The sequence below is a fragment of the Mus musculus genome, chromosome 1, assembly GCF_000001635.26.
Source record: "Mus musculus strain C57BL/6J chromosome 1, GRCm38.p6 C57BL/6J".
In the NCBI taxonomy this organism is placed as follows: Eukaryota; Metazoa; Chordata; class Mammalia; order Rodentia; family Muridae; genus Mus; species Mus musculus.
In genome coordinates, this window is record NC_000067.6 from 168,170,124 (window position 1) to 168,186,643 (window position 16,520).

The window sequence follows — 16,520 nt, forward strand, 5'->3', positions numbered from 1 at the left end:
TTACTGATGGTCAAAGAATACGTATGGCAGCTGATCTAGAAACAGACATAAGAAAAGCTGCAAGTCTCTCAAAGGAGCACTTCCTTGACCCCAGTCTAGCAAAGGTCATAACAAAAAGGGTCCTTAAACATATGCAGCGTCTATTTCTTCAACCAGGTTATGAACTACGCAAGGAAAGACTTAATTTATTTGACTTAGTCAAGTAGGTATAAGGTATATCTTCAAAGAAATATCCTTGAAGATACTTAACCTATATTTAATAACCTATCTTTAGGTTCCTTTGAATAATTTTTAAGTTCCATCTTACAATACTGAGTAGATTTTATTTAAAAAAAAACAACAGGTCAGACATACTGAAGATGTCAAGTTACCTCAGACCTCTGGGAGTCAAGTGTTCTACTCAGCTTTTCTCTCTCAAGATCCCAAAGAGACCGAAAAAGACATAGTGACTCATTCTGAACCTGCCTCTTTCATTTGGAAACACAACTTTATCCCTGAAGTGTTAGCTAAGTTTGGAAGTTAGTATCCTTACAGTATGGAAGTCCTTTGAAGTTGGTGAGGGATAAAAAATGAACATGAAAAAAAAATCCAACATCACCACTAATTTAAAAAAAAAAGTAGAAATTAAAGCAAAACAGTTCACAAAATCTGAAATGCTGTCGGGCATTATTATTGAGGGTGTGGGGGAAATTCTAGTTATAAACTGCTAGTAGGAACTACAACATAATAGAACTTTCCAGAAGTAAAGTTTACAATACATTATTACAAAGGCCTTAGACATGTTCCTATCCTTTGATGTCACCATTTTTTTTCTAGAAATTTATCCAAGGAAATAACAGAAAACATGTGTTGTATTTTCTAAACCAGGAAGCCTACTGCTGCGTTATTAATAATACTAAAAAATTATGGACCTGCCCTGTAACATGCTCCTACGCAACTATTTAAAGTTATGTTTGAGAAGGATGTTTAATAATATGGAAAAGTATGCATAACATATTTTTGGGAAAATAAGTAGGCTACAAAATAACAGGTAACTCTTGTACACCCACATAAAAACATACACACAAAGTACCGGCAGACCGAAGTGCTGAAAGTAAGTGGTAATTTTATTCTGGGTTATTTTTTTGTTTTCTCTAATTTTCAGTACTAACTATTCATTTGTCGTCAAAAAGAATAAAGAAGAAAAAGAAAAAAAATACATTGGAGATTTAAACAAAGCGTATAAAGGAAAATCTACACCCCCAAGTAGATCTCTGGTATGTGGCCAGAGCCTGGGGATGAGAAGAGATCAGATTGTGACCAACCTGGAAGAGACTGCGTGAATGGGGGGCGGGGGGGCTGGCTTCCAAGGAAAGTGCTACCAAGTCATTTCTGAGTTCTTTTAAAAAAAATATTTACCTATGAAAACTTAGACTTAGAGAAAATCCCTTCCTTTGAAAAATAACTTCAAACACAGAAATCCACCAAGACAGAATGGCAGCCTACTTAGAGAAGAGGCACCAGGACTCTTTTTGTCTTTTCTTCCATCATGCCCACCCAACATAAAAACTGATTAGTGAGAGACCGTAGGAGTATGTCTACTGAACAAATGCATGGGCGAAGGGATGAATTCTGGATCAAATTCAAACCACTTTGACATCACCTCCTGCACAGGGAAGATGGGGGAATGGAAGCTACAGTTATCTACCCCCTGTGAGACATTTCCGGCATGCAGAGATACAATTATAGAAACAAGGAGGAGGTCAAAGATGGCAAATCTAAAATAAATAGCAAAGGTCAGGAGAAAAGGCCTTGCTCAGGTCGCTCTGGTAGAGAAACATTCGAGACTACACAAATGAATGTCTGTGTAGGTTTCAGGCAGGAAAAAACCCAAAAAACCAAAAAAAAAAAAAAACCCAAAAAACCCAGTCTCAACAATCTGATGCCAGGTGACCACGTCTACCCAACCCAACCCAACCCAACCCAACCAAATCAAACCCAACCTAACCCTACAATAACATCGACAACACAACCCCACAGTGGTAGCAACTTCATCTAGACCTGTGATTGTAAACTTGTGGGTTGCAACCCCCTTGGGGTCCTATATCATGAGATCTTTCATACCAGATATTTACATTATAATTCATAATAGCAGTAAAATTACAATTATGAAGTAGAAACAAAATAATTGTATGGTTGGGGTCACTACAACATGAGGAACTGGATTAACGGGTAGCAGCATTAGGATGGTTGAGGACCACTGATCTGGCTTCATTTTAAAGAAGCAGTCACTGTATGCTAAGTATGAGGCTCAAGCTGAAGTACTTTGTTTTGGGCACAAGAAAAAGGATCCTTTTTCAGAAATCCATGGTCCAGAGAGCGGACAAGCACAGATCAGCAAAGGACTTCATCCCAACTTTAGGATGCCTTAGAGTACATCCGAGGAACCTGAGCCAAATTCCGAGGCTGAACCCCATCACAGGCTTGTCAACTGCCACAAGGTCCGAATAGTATTGGGAATTTTCACCACTGAGGATTCCTTCTAGAGAAGGACCACCTTGCTGATGCCACTAAGAGAATGGACATATCTAGCCCCAGACACTTCAGGAGAGGAAGAAAGAGAACTCCTCCTAAGGTACCCACGAGAATTTAACAAAAAGGTTAAATAATGGGAACGTGTCACCTGCAGGTCCATCTTGCTAGCTTTCACCACTTTTCTGGTGAATTATTCTGATGTCCATCTATTTTGCTTGCACTTTCTTAAGTATTGGCATTTTAGGAGTACGTGTGAGTTAAGTAAGCTAAGGCATATGAAGTGCCTCACATCAAAAAGCAAGTCAGTGAATACAATTTTAAGTGTCAATCTAGCCTGTTAATCTTCTATCATTACTGTTTTTTAATTGTCCTTTAAGTCGCTATTTTATATGATTGAGCCTCTGTGTCCTTGCAGATGGTGTCTATTTAACCACGTGTCCCAGCATACTTGCTTTTATTGTCCTCCTTTAGTACTATGTATCTTAATTGTTTTTAACCCTCACTTTGTATTCCATATACAGTTTTATCCCTCTGTTGCCAATTTTGTCCGGCTATCACTTTACAAGTGAATAGTGTATTTCTATTTCATACTTCTGTTTCTTACTGTCTCATGCTTTAAAAAATTATTAACTCTTGCTGTATATTTTCCCTATTTATCTTTCTTAATTTTATTCTAGTGATATTCATATTCATATCCCCATGCATTTACTCCTTTTAACTTATATTTTAAATGGTATGTGCACAAGGAGGAAGGAAACTCTATGAAGGTCCTGGGCCAGCAAGGTGAGGGGGCTTTCTTACCCTTTGTCTCTGAGAAATGCCTGTTAAGTAGATGCTGTTCCAGTTTCTTCCCTGTGAACCTTTCAGCTCCTAACACCATCATTTAACATGCAAAAGCTATTAAAATATTCACAGGCAAAAGCCACATCCCCTTTCCCCCTCTTACTGTCCTCCAGATTAGAAAAATAAGCCACAGCAACAAGGCCACTTCTAAGTGATACGAGTACTCCATATTCCAGATACAAAGTTTCCCTTCTGTCACAATGAACCACCCAGTCTCTTTACAAGAGATGCTTGGTATGTGATCTCTTATCACTTCTGCGCTTCATGAGGCCTCTGGGTAAAACATCACGACCAAGGTAGAGGGTAGGCAGATGCAGGATAGGACTGCTCTTATAATTGTCCAGCTTTAATTTTGATGACAGAATTGATGAAATGTAAGACTTCAGAGAGGGTACCCAAGTGAAGAGGGAATCAGTTCTTAGAGTCCTTTCTCATACCCTTTAAGTTACAAAAGATGCATTGCAGGGCAACTCATCAGACACTCATAGTACAAGGATCTTGACAACACCCACATTTAAGCAGTTTAAGGACTATGACTACTGGGTCCACACCTGTCTCTGTTACATGTTTCTTGACCTTGGGCGAAACACATAATCACTCTGGCCTCAGTTGACAGGCTCTAGTAGGATCTCAATAAATATAATGAGCTACTGCTCCTGGCATAATCGGTGGAAACCAAGCTTAGCACTGTAAACACAGAGTGAGGTCGTGAGGCGTGCCTGCTGTCCTTTTCTTCATCCAGAAGATGCACAGAGCCTTCAAACTCATGGGAGGTCTTTCCAGAACGTCTGAGTGGATGAGGGAAGGACTAAATACTTCCTGTGTCAGAGCATCGTTCCCTGGCAGTGTCCCTTTGGGGGAAGCTCAGTTGTGGCCATGATTGTTTCCTTGAGTAGATAGACGTAAGTCTCATGCAAGTCCTGACTACGAGGGGAAAAGTTTTGTATGAGTTTGGGGAGTCAAGGAGGACAGAGTAGACTTGTAGTTCAAGGACACCAGATTAAAATGGGGAAAAATGCCAAAAAAAAAAGGGAAGGTTTAATACCCTACACATGAGGGAGTCATTCTGATGTTTCTGTTTATACATATTTCAAAAGCTTTTCATATGAAAAGGGCAGTTTATAATTCCCTTTAAAAGAAAATATACCAGATCAAAACCATAGGCAAATAGAGAATAAATCACCCTACTTGAGTTTAAATGGCTTTTCTACCACTCCTTGGCTTCAAGACAGTATAAGGGTGAGGTAGGCTGGGGAAGGGGAAGGAAAGGAACCTTAGACAGACTGGAAAAGTCCAGACTGTTCTGTGCATACCTATGGGCTTTGCCCTTCTTCCTCTACCTGCCCTTTTGTTTGTCTTTATAAATTATGAGAACCGGGCAGGTGTATGGAGATTTAGCACAGAAACCAAAGCACACGTGTCCTTACTGTACCTACCAAAATGCTGAGAATGTGCACTCACAATTTGCACATCAAGTTGTAGAAAATTTGGCCTCAGAATGAAAACAGTATGTGTAAACACTAACTCTAGTCATCGATACACATAACAGCCATATTTATGTAAGGGAAAGCATACTATTTTCTGTGGAATGTTCTATGAACTGATGAAGGTTTGAAGGGTGCACATATGTGTGCATGATGACACTGGCAGATAAAATGGCAGAATCTAGCGAGTTTGGTTGCACTATAAAAAAATCATGTGTGCGAGTGCACATGTGTGGGTTTGTGTGCACATGCATGGGACACAAGTGGAGGTCAATACAAACTTGGGTGTCAGTCCTCAGGAGTCTTGGGCACTTACATGCTTTGAGCTGGGATTTTGCTACATGAGCTCGATTTGTTGTCCTGAGCATTTCCAGGGATCCACCTGTCTCTGTCTCCCACCTCACCTTGCCAGCCCCAGGATTCTAGGATTGTATAAATGCACTGACTTCTTACATGGGTTCTGGGGAATTGAACCAAAATTCTCATGTTTGCAAGGATAACTGAGCTATCTCCCCAGTCCCTTGCACATTAAATTCTTCCTTTGGGGGGAGGGCATATCCACCAATGCTTAAAGAAAATTCTTGAAAAATTAAAGAACTTTAAGAAGAAACCAATATTACTTCCTTCTTTTAGAGAAGTCTTATGTTAAGAAGGATTTAAAGACTTGATGCCCTCAAGATGACTTTCACAAGCTTAGAAGTTACAAGGGGGATCGAGTGAAATCTTAGAAACCAAATTAACAGGTCTGGATGGGGACCAAAGTTCTTCACTGTTCACTGGCCCCCGGGGTGATACTGCTGAGGTGCTTGCCACATTCTGCACAGACTAACAGGGCAGGAAGGAGGTGGCAAGGCAAAGGCTGTGGGAGAGGATTGCAGAGGTCAGCAGAGGGAACTGAAATAGAGCCTGCACTTTGTAGAAGCGTGGAATGGTTAAGTCGTAGCCAAAGGGTTCAACATGAACATGACCTGGGCAGGCTAGAAAAATTATAATTAGGGGAATTAAGTAGCTGAAAATTACTGCAAGTAAGGACTATAATAAATGTAGGTAATTCTATATTTATATTTTAAATCTTCCTCCATATTATTTCTTTGCTTAAAGCATATCCTTATGCTAATGTGTTTTAGCTTCCTATACGTGGCTAGTTTTAAATAACGGTTTTATTTATCTTAGAACAGCAAAAATCATTGTTTTCTGTAATTTTTCTTAAGGGTGTTTATCCTTCTTTCACAGCATCACCATGCCTCTCACACTACTGAATGACTTTGGGTGTCTGTCAAATGACTGGCAGAGCACATAGGTCTCATTGCCCAAGATAGCAGCCAGTACATACAAGTGGCTATTTTTAAATTAATTGAAATTAGATAAAATCAACCCCCCCTTTTAAACACTAGTCACATACCAAGTACTCCATAGTTGTGTGTTAACTTACTAAACAAGATTAAAATAGACGATTCTTACCAAGACAAAAATCCCATTGCTGTAGCCACTTGTAATAAATATAAAAGAATACACAGCAAAGGCCAATCATATTTATAAGTAATTCAAATATTTTAGATGGTTGGATGACATATATAAATGCCTCTTTTGACATCTAGTTCCAAGATGCCTTTAAGATAATGTATTATATTGATTGCATTAGGTGGTATAGCTCTCTGTCCAAGAACCAGATGACTAAGGCAGATAATTTCCACCCCTTTCAGCTTCTGGTAATGTTATGGATTGCTAGAGCTATATCCTATTAATGTTTCTCTTACTGATATGGGATATTAGAAGGTTCTCACTAAATATTTGTTGAATGAATAATTTCTTCATTTGCTATCCATACTGTAAAACTGAAGCATATTTAGATATGAAGATTTCTAAATATTTAATATTTAGAGATCTGGAAATGAATCTCCTCAGACTAAAATATAGCCAGAGAAGCAGAAACTTCAAAAACTTACCCACTTTTACTTTTGTATCAAAACAATGGGATTTTTTTTTGAAGAAGAAGAGGAGGAGAGGAGGAGGTAGAAGAAGAGGAACAACAATAAGAAGAAGAACAGAATAATAGTACATACAAGACAAGCTTGTCTCTGAACATAGACTTCTTCAGAAAGAAAGAGTAGACCAGGCTAGACCCAGTAGAGATTGGTCCTCTTCAGAAACCTATGCTGTTTCCCATAGCTGAGCTTTGCTTAATTTATTATACTAAGTGTTTACTGAGGTCTACGGGGACATGGCCCTTTCAGAGCAACCACAAAAGTGAATTTCCCTTTGGAAGTTGCGTTTTTTCTTCACAGTGTAGAAGGCAGGAGCCACATGAGTCTGGAATAATTTCTCAGAACCTGAGAGTGGACTGAGCTGTACAGGATGCTAGAAACACAATTTCAATGAAAAGAACATGGAGGACATTGGTAACTTCCCAGCCTAGAATTTCCCCAGCAATACAATTTATTCTTATTTGTGTATTTGAGCATCTCTCCTCATGCTATACTTATTGATTTGTGGAGATAGGAAAATAATCACTATTCATAGATAATACATAATATTAAGTGGACAATGGCTTATATAACATTCAGCTCAATTGTCCTTTCTGGAGTTTGGGAAACTGAATCCTCTCAAAGGAAAATAAGCTGTCCATAGTCACATGGGCAGAACTGAGACAGAGACCATGAACGTGCACATAGAGTATAGATGTAGTGTAGTTGCCCTTGGAGTGTAAGCATCACTGGCTTTGAGGACAAATAAGTTCACTGTGAATCTACAAAGAGGTAAGGAGCATGCAGATAAAGATGTTTGCTGTTGTGTTGAAGCCCAGGGTATGGGTGTCTGGGAGGTGGGAAGTACACTCATCTAAAGATATTATTGGTTGTTCCTGAGTTGATTGGCATCAGAGGGATTTGTTTTGTTTTTGGTTCTTCTTCTTCTTTTTATTTTAATGTGTACGGGTGGTGCCCCCCCTCGTGTGTGCTTATGCACCATGTGCTTGCCTGATGCCCATAGAGCCCACAAGAGGGGATTCCCTGGGAGTAGAATCAGATAGTTGTAAGGAACAATCCTGGGTTGTCTTAGCTGCAGAGCCTTCTCTCTAGTGCCATCATCAGAGGTTTGAATTATTCCAGGTCCAGGTCTTTTGTCACTTGACCTACATGTGACATATGTGACATATGTACATTTCCCCAAAGATTGAAAAAAATGTGCTTATGACTATTGAATGGGCGAATGTCCAGGCCAATGAAAATGAACGAACAAGTCAATGAATGATCTGCCCATATTTGCTTCCAGAGCATTTAAGCTGGCAGCTAGGAGAAATGATGGATGTATATAACATTAAAACACTGTGATTTTTTTTGATTCATTAACAACTTTGAGCAGAGAAAAAAAAAAACCTCTGTTTTTTTAAAAGTCTTTCATGCAGGTGTAGACACTGTATTAACTTTTAAAGGTCTTCTGATCTATTTATTCAAAGAGTTCTGTCATGAAGGGAACTTATCAGAGTCTGGCCATGCATGTGAGGTCCCTCCATTTTGTCTCAGCCCCTTGACATTACCAGCCTGGGGCTGTGCCCTCGTCCCAGGTCACAGGACCTGAATGTCATCCAAAGGCAGCAAACTGGAAGCATTTCTGGACACAATTTAACCCTTCCAAAAGTCACATTCAAATTTAATTTATGAGAGAATTAAGCTCGCTATGACTAAAATGAGATTTTTAACATTCAATTTGCATATGAATTTAATGATTACTCAACCCCCTCACCTCTGCCCCAGCCCTACAACTTCATACATGGCCACACCATCTTAACACACACAACTGAAAGGTCTCTCAGAAGCAGCTAAGACCCATAAAGCCAGGCATGTGGCTGAGTGTTGCTAAATAAACCTTGTGCTATCTAAGTGCTTGTCACATGTTTACTGAACTGGTAGGATATTTCTGTCCTAATGATTTACATTCTATTTATTTACTTAAGCAATGTTCACTCTTTTCCTTTTCTCCACCTAACATGAGGGGAAAAAATAAAGAAGAGGAAAACTCCAACAAAACACCTGCATTACAATTTTTCAAGATAAAAAGCCTCATCTCTTCTATTTTTCCATTTCTATAATTATCACAAACCAAAAATTAATGTTTTTTTTTTCCCCTGATGCCTCGATGTCATTGGCAGGCTGCCTCTACAGAGATAATACAAACACTCACACTTTCACTAAAACCTTTAAGTAAGCAAAATCTACAGGCAGATTGACATTCCAGGCTGGCTGCAAATCCACTCCCTTAACTCACATTTCAAAACAATTTAAAATAAATAATCTCATCCTACAGGGTAACCGTTCTGTTTTTACAAATCTCTAACTCCAAAGGGAGGGATTTCTCGGAGTCAGACTTCTTCCTTCTGCACATTTGAACTCGAGATACAATCTGGGGAGATGGGGAGAGGGGAGATGGGGAGGCAAGAAAGTTGATCTGGTGCCCTTTTAGCTAAGGAAATCAACTGTCAGACTGTAGGATTCTACAGTGTGAATTCTGAAAGAGACTCTCAGGGTGGTTTGTTGTGATCCGAGATTATAACTTTCATCCTTTTAGGTTGCTTCCATTTTCTTCCAATCAGAGCGTGCAGGCTCTAGCCCCACAGCGAGTGAGGAGAACATGGAGAATCATTAGAGACATGGCCACCCAACAAACAGGTGTTCTTCCGGAGAGTCTCTATATAAGAAAGGGGCTCGGAGGCTATAACTGACAGGACCTACGAAGATGAGGCTCAGCAATGTCCCACGTAGGAATGGCGTAGGGAAGGTAGTGTGGGAATGAAGGGACGCCCATGTGGGTGACAGAGAGAAGGGGTTAGAGGGACAACTGAGGCCACTGAGAAGCACTGTCTTCAGGGGCACCAGGCATTCACGTGGAGCACGGACATAGGAGGGGAGGATTAAAGATGTAACCAATTAAAGGTCACTGGATTTGGAAGCCAGAGTTTAAGGACGGGTAGGCTGGACCAACAGATATGCAAACTCTTGTATGTGGCCTCAGAGTTCGGGCTGCTTAGGCAGGGAATCAAGACTGCTAATGATTTCCCAGCAAAGAATGGCACCGGAGGGCTTCTGTGGGGATTTGCAAGAGAGGAGACGAACAGAAGACAGCAGCAGCGGGAGCCTGGTGCAGAGCCCTACTTAATGAATGACTTCCAGAATCAGGACGGTGGCAGGGGCGAAGGAAAGAAAGACTCTCGTAGTTTGGCCTTCTTCAAGAATGTCTAACTGGCAGAGAAATGAAATATTCTCCCTGAGCTAGTTAGAATCTCTCTATGTGTATTAAGAATTGTCTGTGGTCATATGAAAACACAAAATGTTTGAAGAAGTGACGTTTACCATTCATGGTGGGTAACAGGGGGGTCTTGAGGTCTTGTGTAATTCTGAGTCCATTTCAAATCCATGTCTTTGCATCAGAACAGTGCCCTATCCTACCCTCAATAAGAAATACTCAGTGAAAACTGTTCATAAAGAGGAGAAAAAAAAAGATCAAACTAGAAAATTAACACTTGAAGCACTTCACACATATTCATGTGAAATAACATACGCTGAGCCCATCCTTTTTCTACTTGTCTCCTCATTTCCCCCAAAGCATGCCTGGGATTACTGAGACAGGCCGTCATCTCTCTAGCATCCCATCATAGGACCCTACCTCCAGAACTTTATAATCCCATTGCTCTGAGCTCAGCTCAAGGCCAGCGGTCCACACTTTACACGACTTAAAAATAGACAGCAGCTGGATAAGACATGGGCGCTGTGGAAACCCAGCCAGGAAGCGGCTGCATCGTGCCCAGAAAATGTCCTCCATCAAATGAGAGACTACCCAGACCCCAGCTGGGAGTTCCATTGCTGCTTTGGGTGTAGGGATTGTTTATTTTTGCTTTTTGGCTCAGATCTTTCATTCCTGTCCCTGTCTCCTCTTGAGTCTCCTCCCTTTTTCTCTTTCTCTATCTTGGCAGTTAGAAGCCTACTCTGTGTATGCCTAGGCCTTAGCTTCTAATACCACCATCTAAAAATACATCTTGCCACAACATGCTTCGTCTCCTGTAGGTGGGCCATTTAAAAATTGACACCGAAGCAACGTACCATAGGACCACTGTCCTTTGATGCACTCAGCCTGTATATTAAAGACTCAGAAATGAAGTTATTACAATTTACAGGAAAAAAAATGAATTCACATGAGTGGCTCAAATGGTGTTTCTAGTCCCCTTTTTTTGTGGGGGGTGCTGAGGTTATGTAATCAGACATAATTGTCTGCACATGTTTGTTACACTATCTCAGAAATGATTTCCAGCCCACCAGATGCAGAAGGGTCAATACTGGAAGACGCCCCCATCAAGCACTGCTTACTATAGTACTGCAGTTAGGGATTAAAAATATGCCAAATAAGAAACTGTCAGGCCCACTTTGTACTGACTCATAAAGACTTCCTTCAGGTTTTTTTTTTCCAGACACCTATATTTTTGTTCCCACTTCTTATACATTCTTCATATTCTTCTCTTTCATTTAATGCACAAAATCATTTCTGGAGAAGCCTAGTATCTCAGAAACGCTCAGCCATACCCAGATGCAAGTGCAGTTAATTCCCTAGCCAGCCGGCTTCTTCCTTTACTGGGACTCTTTGAGAGGGCCTTGTGCTCTCCTGAGCAGGGTGCCCAGCGTGCCAACACTAATACACTAATAACAACGATGAGTGTGATCATAGGCACAGTATGGAGAGAATCCTCTCTCTGGACCTTTCTAGAAAAATGGCATGACTGTTGTAAGTATGTTCAACAAGACAGGCTGACCTTGCCTTCCTTCGCAAAGACAGATCGGTAGTTAAGATATGAACTCAGGCGAGATTCTGCCTGAAAATAGGAGAGAGAGAATTCTTAACTGTAAGTAGCAATAGATGTCACCCCCCCAAAAAACTCCTACCTAGTGACTGACTTACTTTAACCGTGTCCTTACCAAGATACTAGCCAAGCCATGTATGAGGCTCTCTAATGACGTGAAACCTTCAGTTTTAGAGTGGGACCAGAAGTCCACTTCTCTGATGCTTCTACTCACTGAACAAATCCTGTCCTATTGAGACTGCTCCTGATGAAGCTGATTCCTCTCTGTGAGGGCCAAATCAAAGCTGTTACGTATCACCTACTCTTTCTCTTTTACGGGATAAGAATTCTTCTTTATGGGTGTGTGCAGTTTGTGTATGTGCTGGTGTGGGATGCGCATGTTGGTATGTATACAAGTATCTGTGTCTGGAGAGGCCAAAGGTTAAAGTCCGGTACCTTCCTCCATTGCTTTGCCCTTCGTTTCTTAAGACTAAGTCTCTCTCACTGGCTAAAGAGCTTTAGGGGCCTCCTCCCTGACTCTGCTTCCCCAGGGATGGGTTTACGGATGTGTGGCCAGATGACGTTTTACACGGGCACTATGGATACAACCATAGATGTTCTTGCTCATATAGCAGGCACTTTCCTGATGGAGCCATGAGTCCTACCTTCCTCATTTCTAAAATAATTATTCTTCATCTGATGAGATAGTTGTTCTTCTCTTGAATCCTTCCAGATCTGTCATAATTGGGTAGGACAAGACTCAATGTGGAGTTGAAGGGGCCACCTCCCACATCCTTGCAGACATTGTGCTTCAATTAGAATAGACTGAGGTCTCATTATTAAATCATGATTATATTGCCTTCCTTCTACTCCCTAACTTATTTTAACAATACCAACAGCAACAAACAATAGCATGGCTCTCCATCAACCAAATGAAGCTCCGCTTTCTTCAGCCATGCCAAGCCGGTCATCCTACCAGAGTCTCCTATGACCCCTAAAAGCCTGGAAAACACCCCTGAACTAAAGGACAACCTCCTTTTCCAGGCTTCCCTCATGTCCCAGCTTGCTGTCATCGCCACTGAGATAGCAGACGGCTGATCTGAGAAATCAAGTTGGATTGCTGTCCCGAATCTACACTTGGTTCTCCTTGTGTCTGTCTGATCGATTTCACTCTGTGCGACATAGCTTGTCGCTATGAATTTTCATGCTAGTCAGGAGCCGCCAGCGCACCCAAGAACAAGTGGAAGATGGTCTGCACCCCCTCCCTGTCCCTTCAACATACTAGGCCTTGGTGTCAATTTTTTAAAATCATCTATTGGCAGATTGGGAAAGGGGTGTTTTATTCTTATGGTCATAGACCTGGATGCAATGGATTTGGGCCACTGGTTTTCTTCTCCAGGTGCCCTGGTCCCAGCCTGTGGTGACATTTCCTACCACTGTTGTACTAGGTGTCACCTGTTTAGCAGCTCCTCTCAGCTGAACGCATGTGGCCGCAGGTGCCATGCAAACACTGATTGCGTGTGACAGCCCTAGACGCCAGCTGCCTGCATGAAGCCTGCCCAATCGCTACGTTCTTTCTTGGGGAGGATGCTGCCGATGGCATGACCCATAAAGAAACAAGAAACTAGGTGACTGTAAAGCTAAGACAAGTCCTACTAAGTGGCATTCTGGGCCCTGTGGCTTTGAAATAATTGACAGTGATAGAATAGAAACAAAGGATTGGGGGAGCCTTGTTTGCTTACACTGATGCCCTGCGGACTGTACATCTGACTGGCTGCGAGTCCGTCACTGTATCCTCCTGTCTGGCTGATAACATGGCGAAGGGTATCCACCTAGACAGAGGAACAACAACAGAAAGGCAATTAGTCAGAGAGAGAAAGGCACACAGCACATCATCTTCTTACAGGCACGGATAGGACATGCCACACAGTGAAGATTTTGAAGATGCTCTTCCTGGGGGAAAGTCTTAAGCATGAGGCTGGGACTCCCCCGGATGGCAAATCCATTGTCACTTATGAGTTTAGTAAAAATAATAAAAGAAACTTGAAACTGAGACAGACTGCACAAGGCTGTGTGAGGGGACAGGGAGCTGTGGAGCTATAGGAAATGGAGGGAAGAGGACAGAAGCGTCTCCTTCCCCCACTTTCTTCCCTATAGATTATCTTGTGCAACTCAAGTCGAGGTATTTCTTTAGTCTTGGACAGCCATGTCATAGAGAGAGGGAACTGGGATAAAGACCCAAGGTTTTTTTTTTTTTTGGTTTTTTTTTTTTTTTTTGGTTTTTTGCTTTTTAAATCAGTATTTTGATGATGGTAAGTCATTTAGTCACATGACCAGAACCTGTCTGTATCACCTCAAATTTGATTCTAGGCAGTGCTTCCTATACAAGGGGCTGAGTCACCAGCCAGCTTTCTCTTCCAGGCATGTAACATTTTCTGTTCCATGTGTCAGATAAGGAGATGTGACTCCTATCTTCCCAAGTCATTGTGACCCAGAGCATATGACTTCAATCTCTCAGACCACGCTTCATGCTGAGATAGCAGGATGGCTTCCTGAGGTATCTGTCTTGAAGGTAGATGGTTACACTAAGAAGCACAGAGGTTTGGCACATGACTTGATTTTTGGTTCCATTTATGCTTTTATCATCAGAAACTCGAGTCCATTGACCTCAAGGGTGACTAAGTGTATGTGTTAAGTCAAGATGGTTTTGGTAATTTTAAAGCTTAAGACGAAAGCAGGGCATACTTATGCATCTGCCTGACCCTGGATGACTTCTCGATGTTAGCAAATCCTGAAGATGGGACATCAACAGATGAGAGGGAAACGTGGAAGAGATAATGGGCTGAAATTCCTTTTCCTCTGATGAATAACGGAGACTCCAGTTCCCCCCATCTCACAGGCCTCCTTCACCTCATTCTGTGTTTGTTCCTTTCCTACCTTCCTAGTGTGACTGACAAGCCAGAGCCGAAGCATGGTCACCATCCCCTATGATAATGGTTGTCTTTGTTCTGTTTCAGTTTACTCTGATTTGATTTGACTACTGCCTGTCTGCCTTTCCCTCCCTTTCTTTCTCCTTCTTTCTGTCCAGACAGGAGCAGGACGCTGAGAAAACTGAAGGCTGGTACACTCTACTGAATCCACCTGGTGGCATATTGGCTGGGTCCCTACCTGTGATTGCACGTTGGCTCCAACCTGGGCCCCTTGGTAAGAATCCCCATTGAGTGACTGCACGCTCATGAACAAATCTCCAGAGTTTGACATGTTAAAAGAACTGGAAGAACCTGGAAAGGAAAGAGTGAGGCACCTGAATCACAGAAAGGAAAAGGATCAACCCTGCAACCAACAGCCAAGAGGAGAACGACATGCAAAGCAACCCCCCAAATCAAATGTAAGACAAAAACAGCATCCACAGAGCCTGGTTAGTAGCATGAAGAACAGAGCAAGCAAGAGGGTGCACACTGTTGCTGTTACATGAAGTCATCCCTCCTTCCAAGTTGTCATGAAGACTGCTTTTGGCTAGTGATTTTAAGCTGAAAGCAGGAGAGCTGTATTCTAGTGCCATCTACTTAGGAGTTTTCCTTCATGCCTCTAATAGTCTAGGGTTGACCAGGAGGCCAAAAGGATGAAGAATATGGTCACCGATACTGGTTGGCCAATGATATTTCTGCCACCACCATAGAGCACCTGGGTACCTTTTCTGGATTCTATATATGCTTTGCTGAATTCAACTTGCACATTGGGGGCATCACACAGCAGGAGAGTACATAGAGGCAACGACTCCTGCGGTGTATAGATACTCTCCATTTCTAGAAACGAGGTAAACTTCTTTGCTATGTGGCAATAGCTCAGGAAACCTCAAAGACTGCAGGATTATGTGTGAATAGCCCAGTCTTCCACCAGTTGCCAGAGCACAGAAAGACAAAGCAGAACCCTGGCCCAGAATTTTCAAGCATGCATGAAGTGCCTCTAGGAATTTTTAAAATCAGCCTCCAGAAGGAGAGTTTAACATGGGCTTTCACCTGCCAGAGATGGAAGTTCCATCTGGTTGGCCTTAGATCCATCCACACAGGCTCCCATGGGATGAACCTAGCCCAAGCTTACCCTGAATACCAGGGCTTATGAAACTAATTAGAGCTCTGAAATCGGCGGGCAGCTCAGCGCATAGGAAAGAAAGCTCGGCGTGCAAGGTTTGGTTAAAAACATGACGTTAGCCTGGTAAAGGAGAGACCTCGGGGACCCAGGTCAGTTGCACTCTGTGACTTCTAACCCTGTGATCTTTCTTGCTCTGAGATTCTCCTGACAGCCACCACCAACAGGGAGTCACCCAGCCTCCTGTTTGATGCTTTCTATCTCTTCTCCCAAGACAGGGATCTGAGCTCCACAAGAGAACTGTCTATCCGCAGCCAGGGAAAGGAGAAGACCTTTTCTTTTCACCCAGAGAACAGCCACTTAATAGGCAGTGTATTCTCCACCCTGCCGTGGAACTTGATATACAACTGTCTACTGTGTCATCACATGTCAATGGCAAGAGCCATTTAGGGAAACCAGGTGTTTGTAATCTTGGCAACAACCCCAAGTTAAGAACTGTCTCCATTTTCCTGTGTTCTGGGGAGTTTGCATCCTCATGCAAAAAGCTCTGTAACTATATTTCTATATATGCTGCTGCTTCCTCTAGCCCACTTCTCATTCCTGCTTTTCCATGCAAAGAAAGTGCTATCTTTATGGGTTGAGGAGGGACTGAAATATCTACTAACAGACTGTAACTTGTCTGGCACATATTTTTCTATATAATTTATCTGGAAGGAATTAGAAACGTTCAATCTTAGCAAAAACAGGCATAAGATTTCGTCATGTGC

At 42.0% G+C, this 16,520-nt stretch overlaps 1 protein-coding gene across 6 annotated transcripts in view; it reads right to left on the minus strand.

The window, feature by feature from the left end:
- Positions 1 to 16,520, minus strand: part of Pbx1 (pre B cell leukemia homeobox 1) — a 313,002-nt gene that overhangs the window by 50,760 nt on the left and 245,722 nt on the right. For 3 of the 6 annotated variants that reach the window (NM_008783.3, NM_001291509.1, NM_001291508.1), the window contains one exon: positions 13,407 to 13,496. In NM_008783.3, coding sequence (NP_032809.1) covers positions 13,450 to 13,496 — 47 coding nt within the window. In that variant the 3' untranslated portion in view covers positions 13,407 to 13,449. Of the gene's footprint in view, positions 1 to 11,637; positions 11,698 to 13,406; positions 13,497 to 14,832; positions 14,946 to 16,520 lie in introns of all 6 variants that reach the window. The other 3 variants (XM_006496700.3, NM_183355.3, XM_006496699.3) reach the window with 2 other exon arrangements.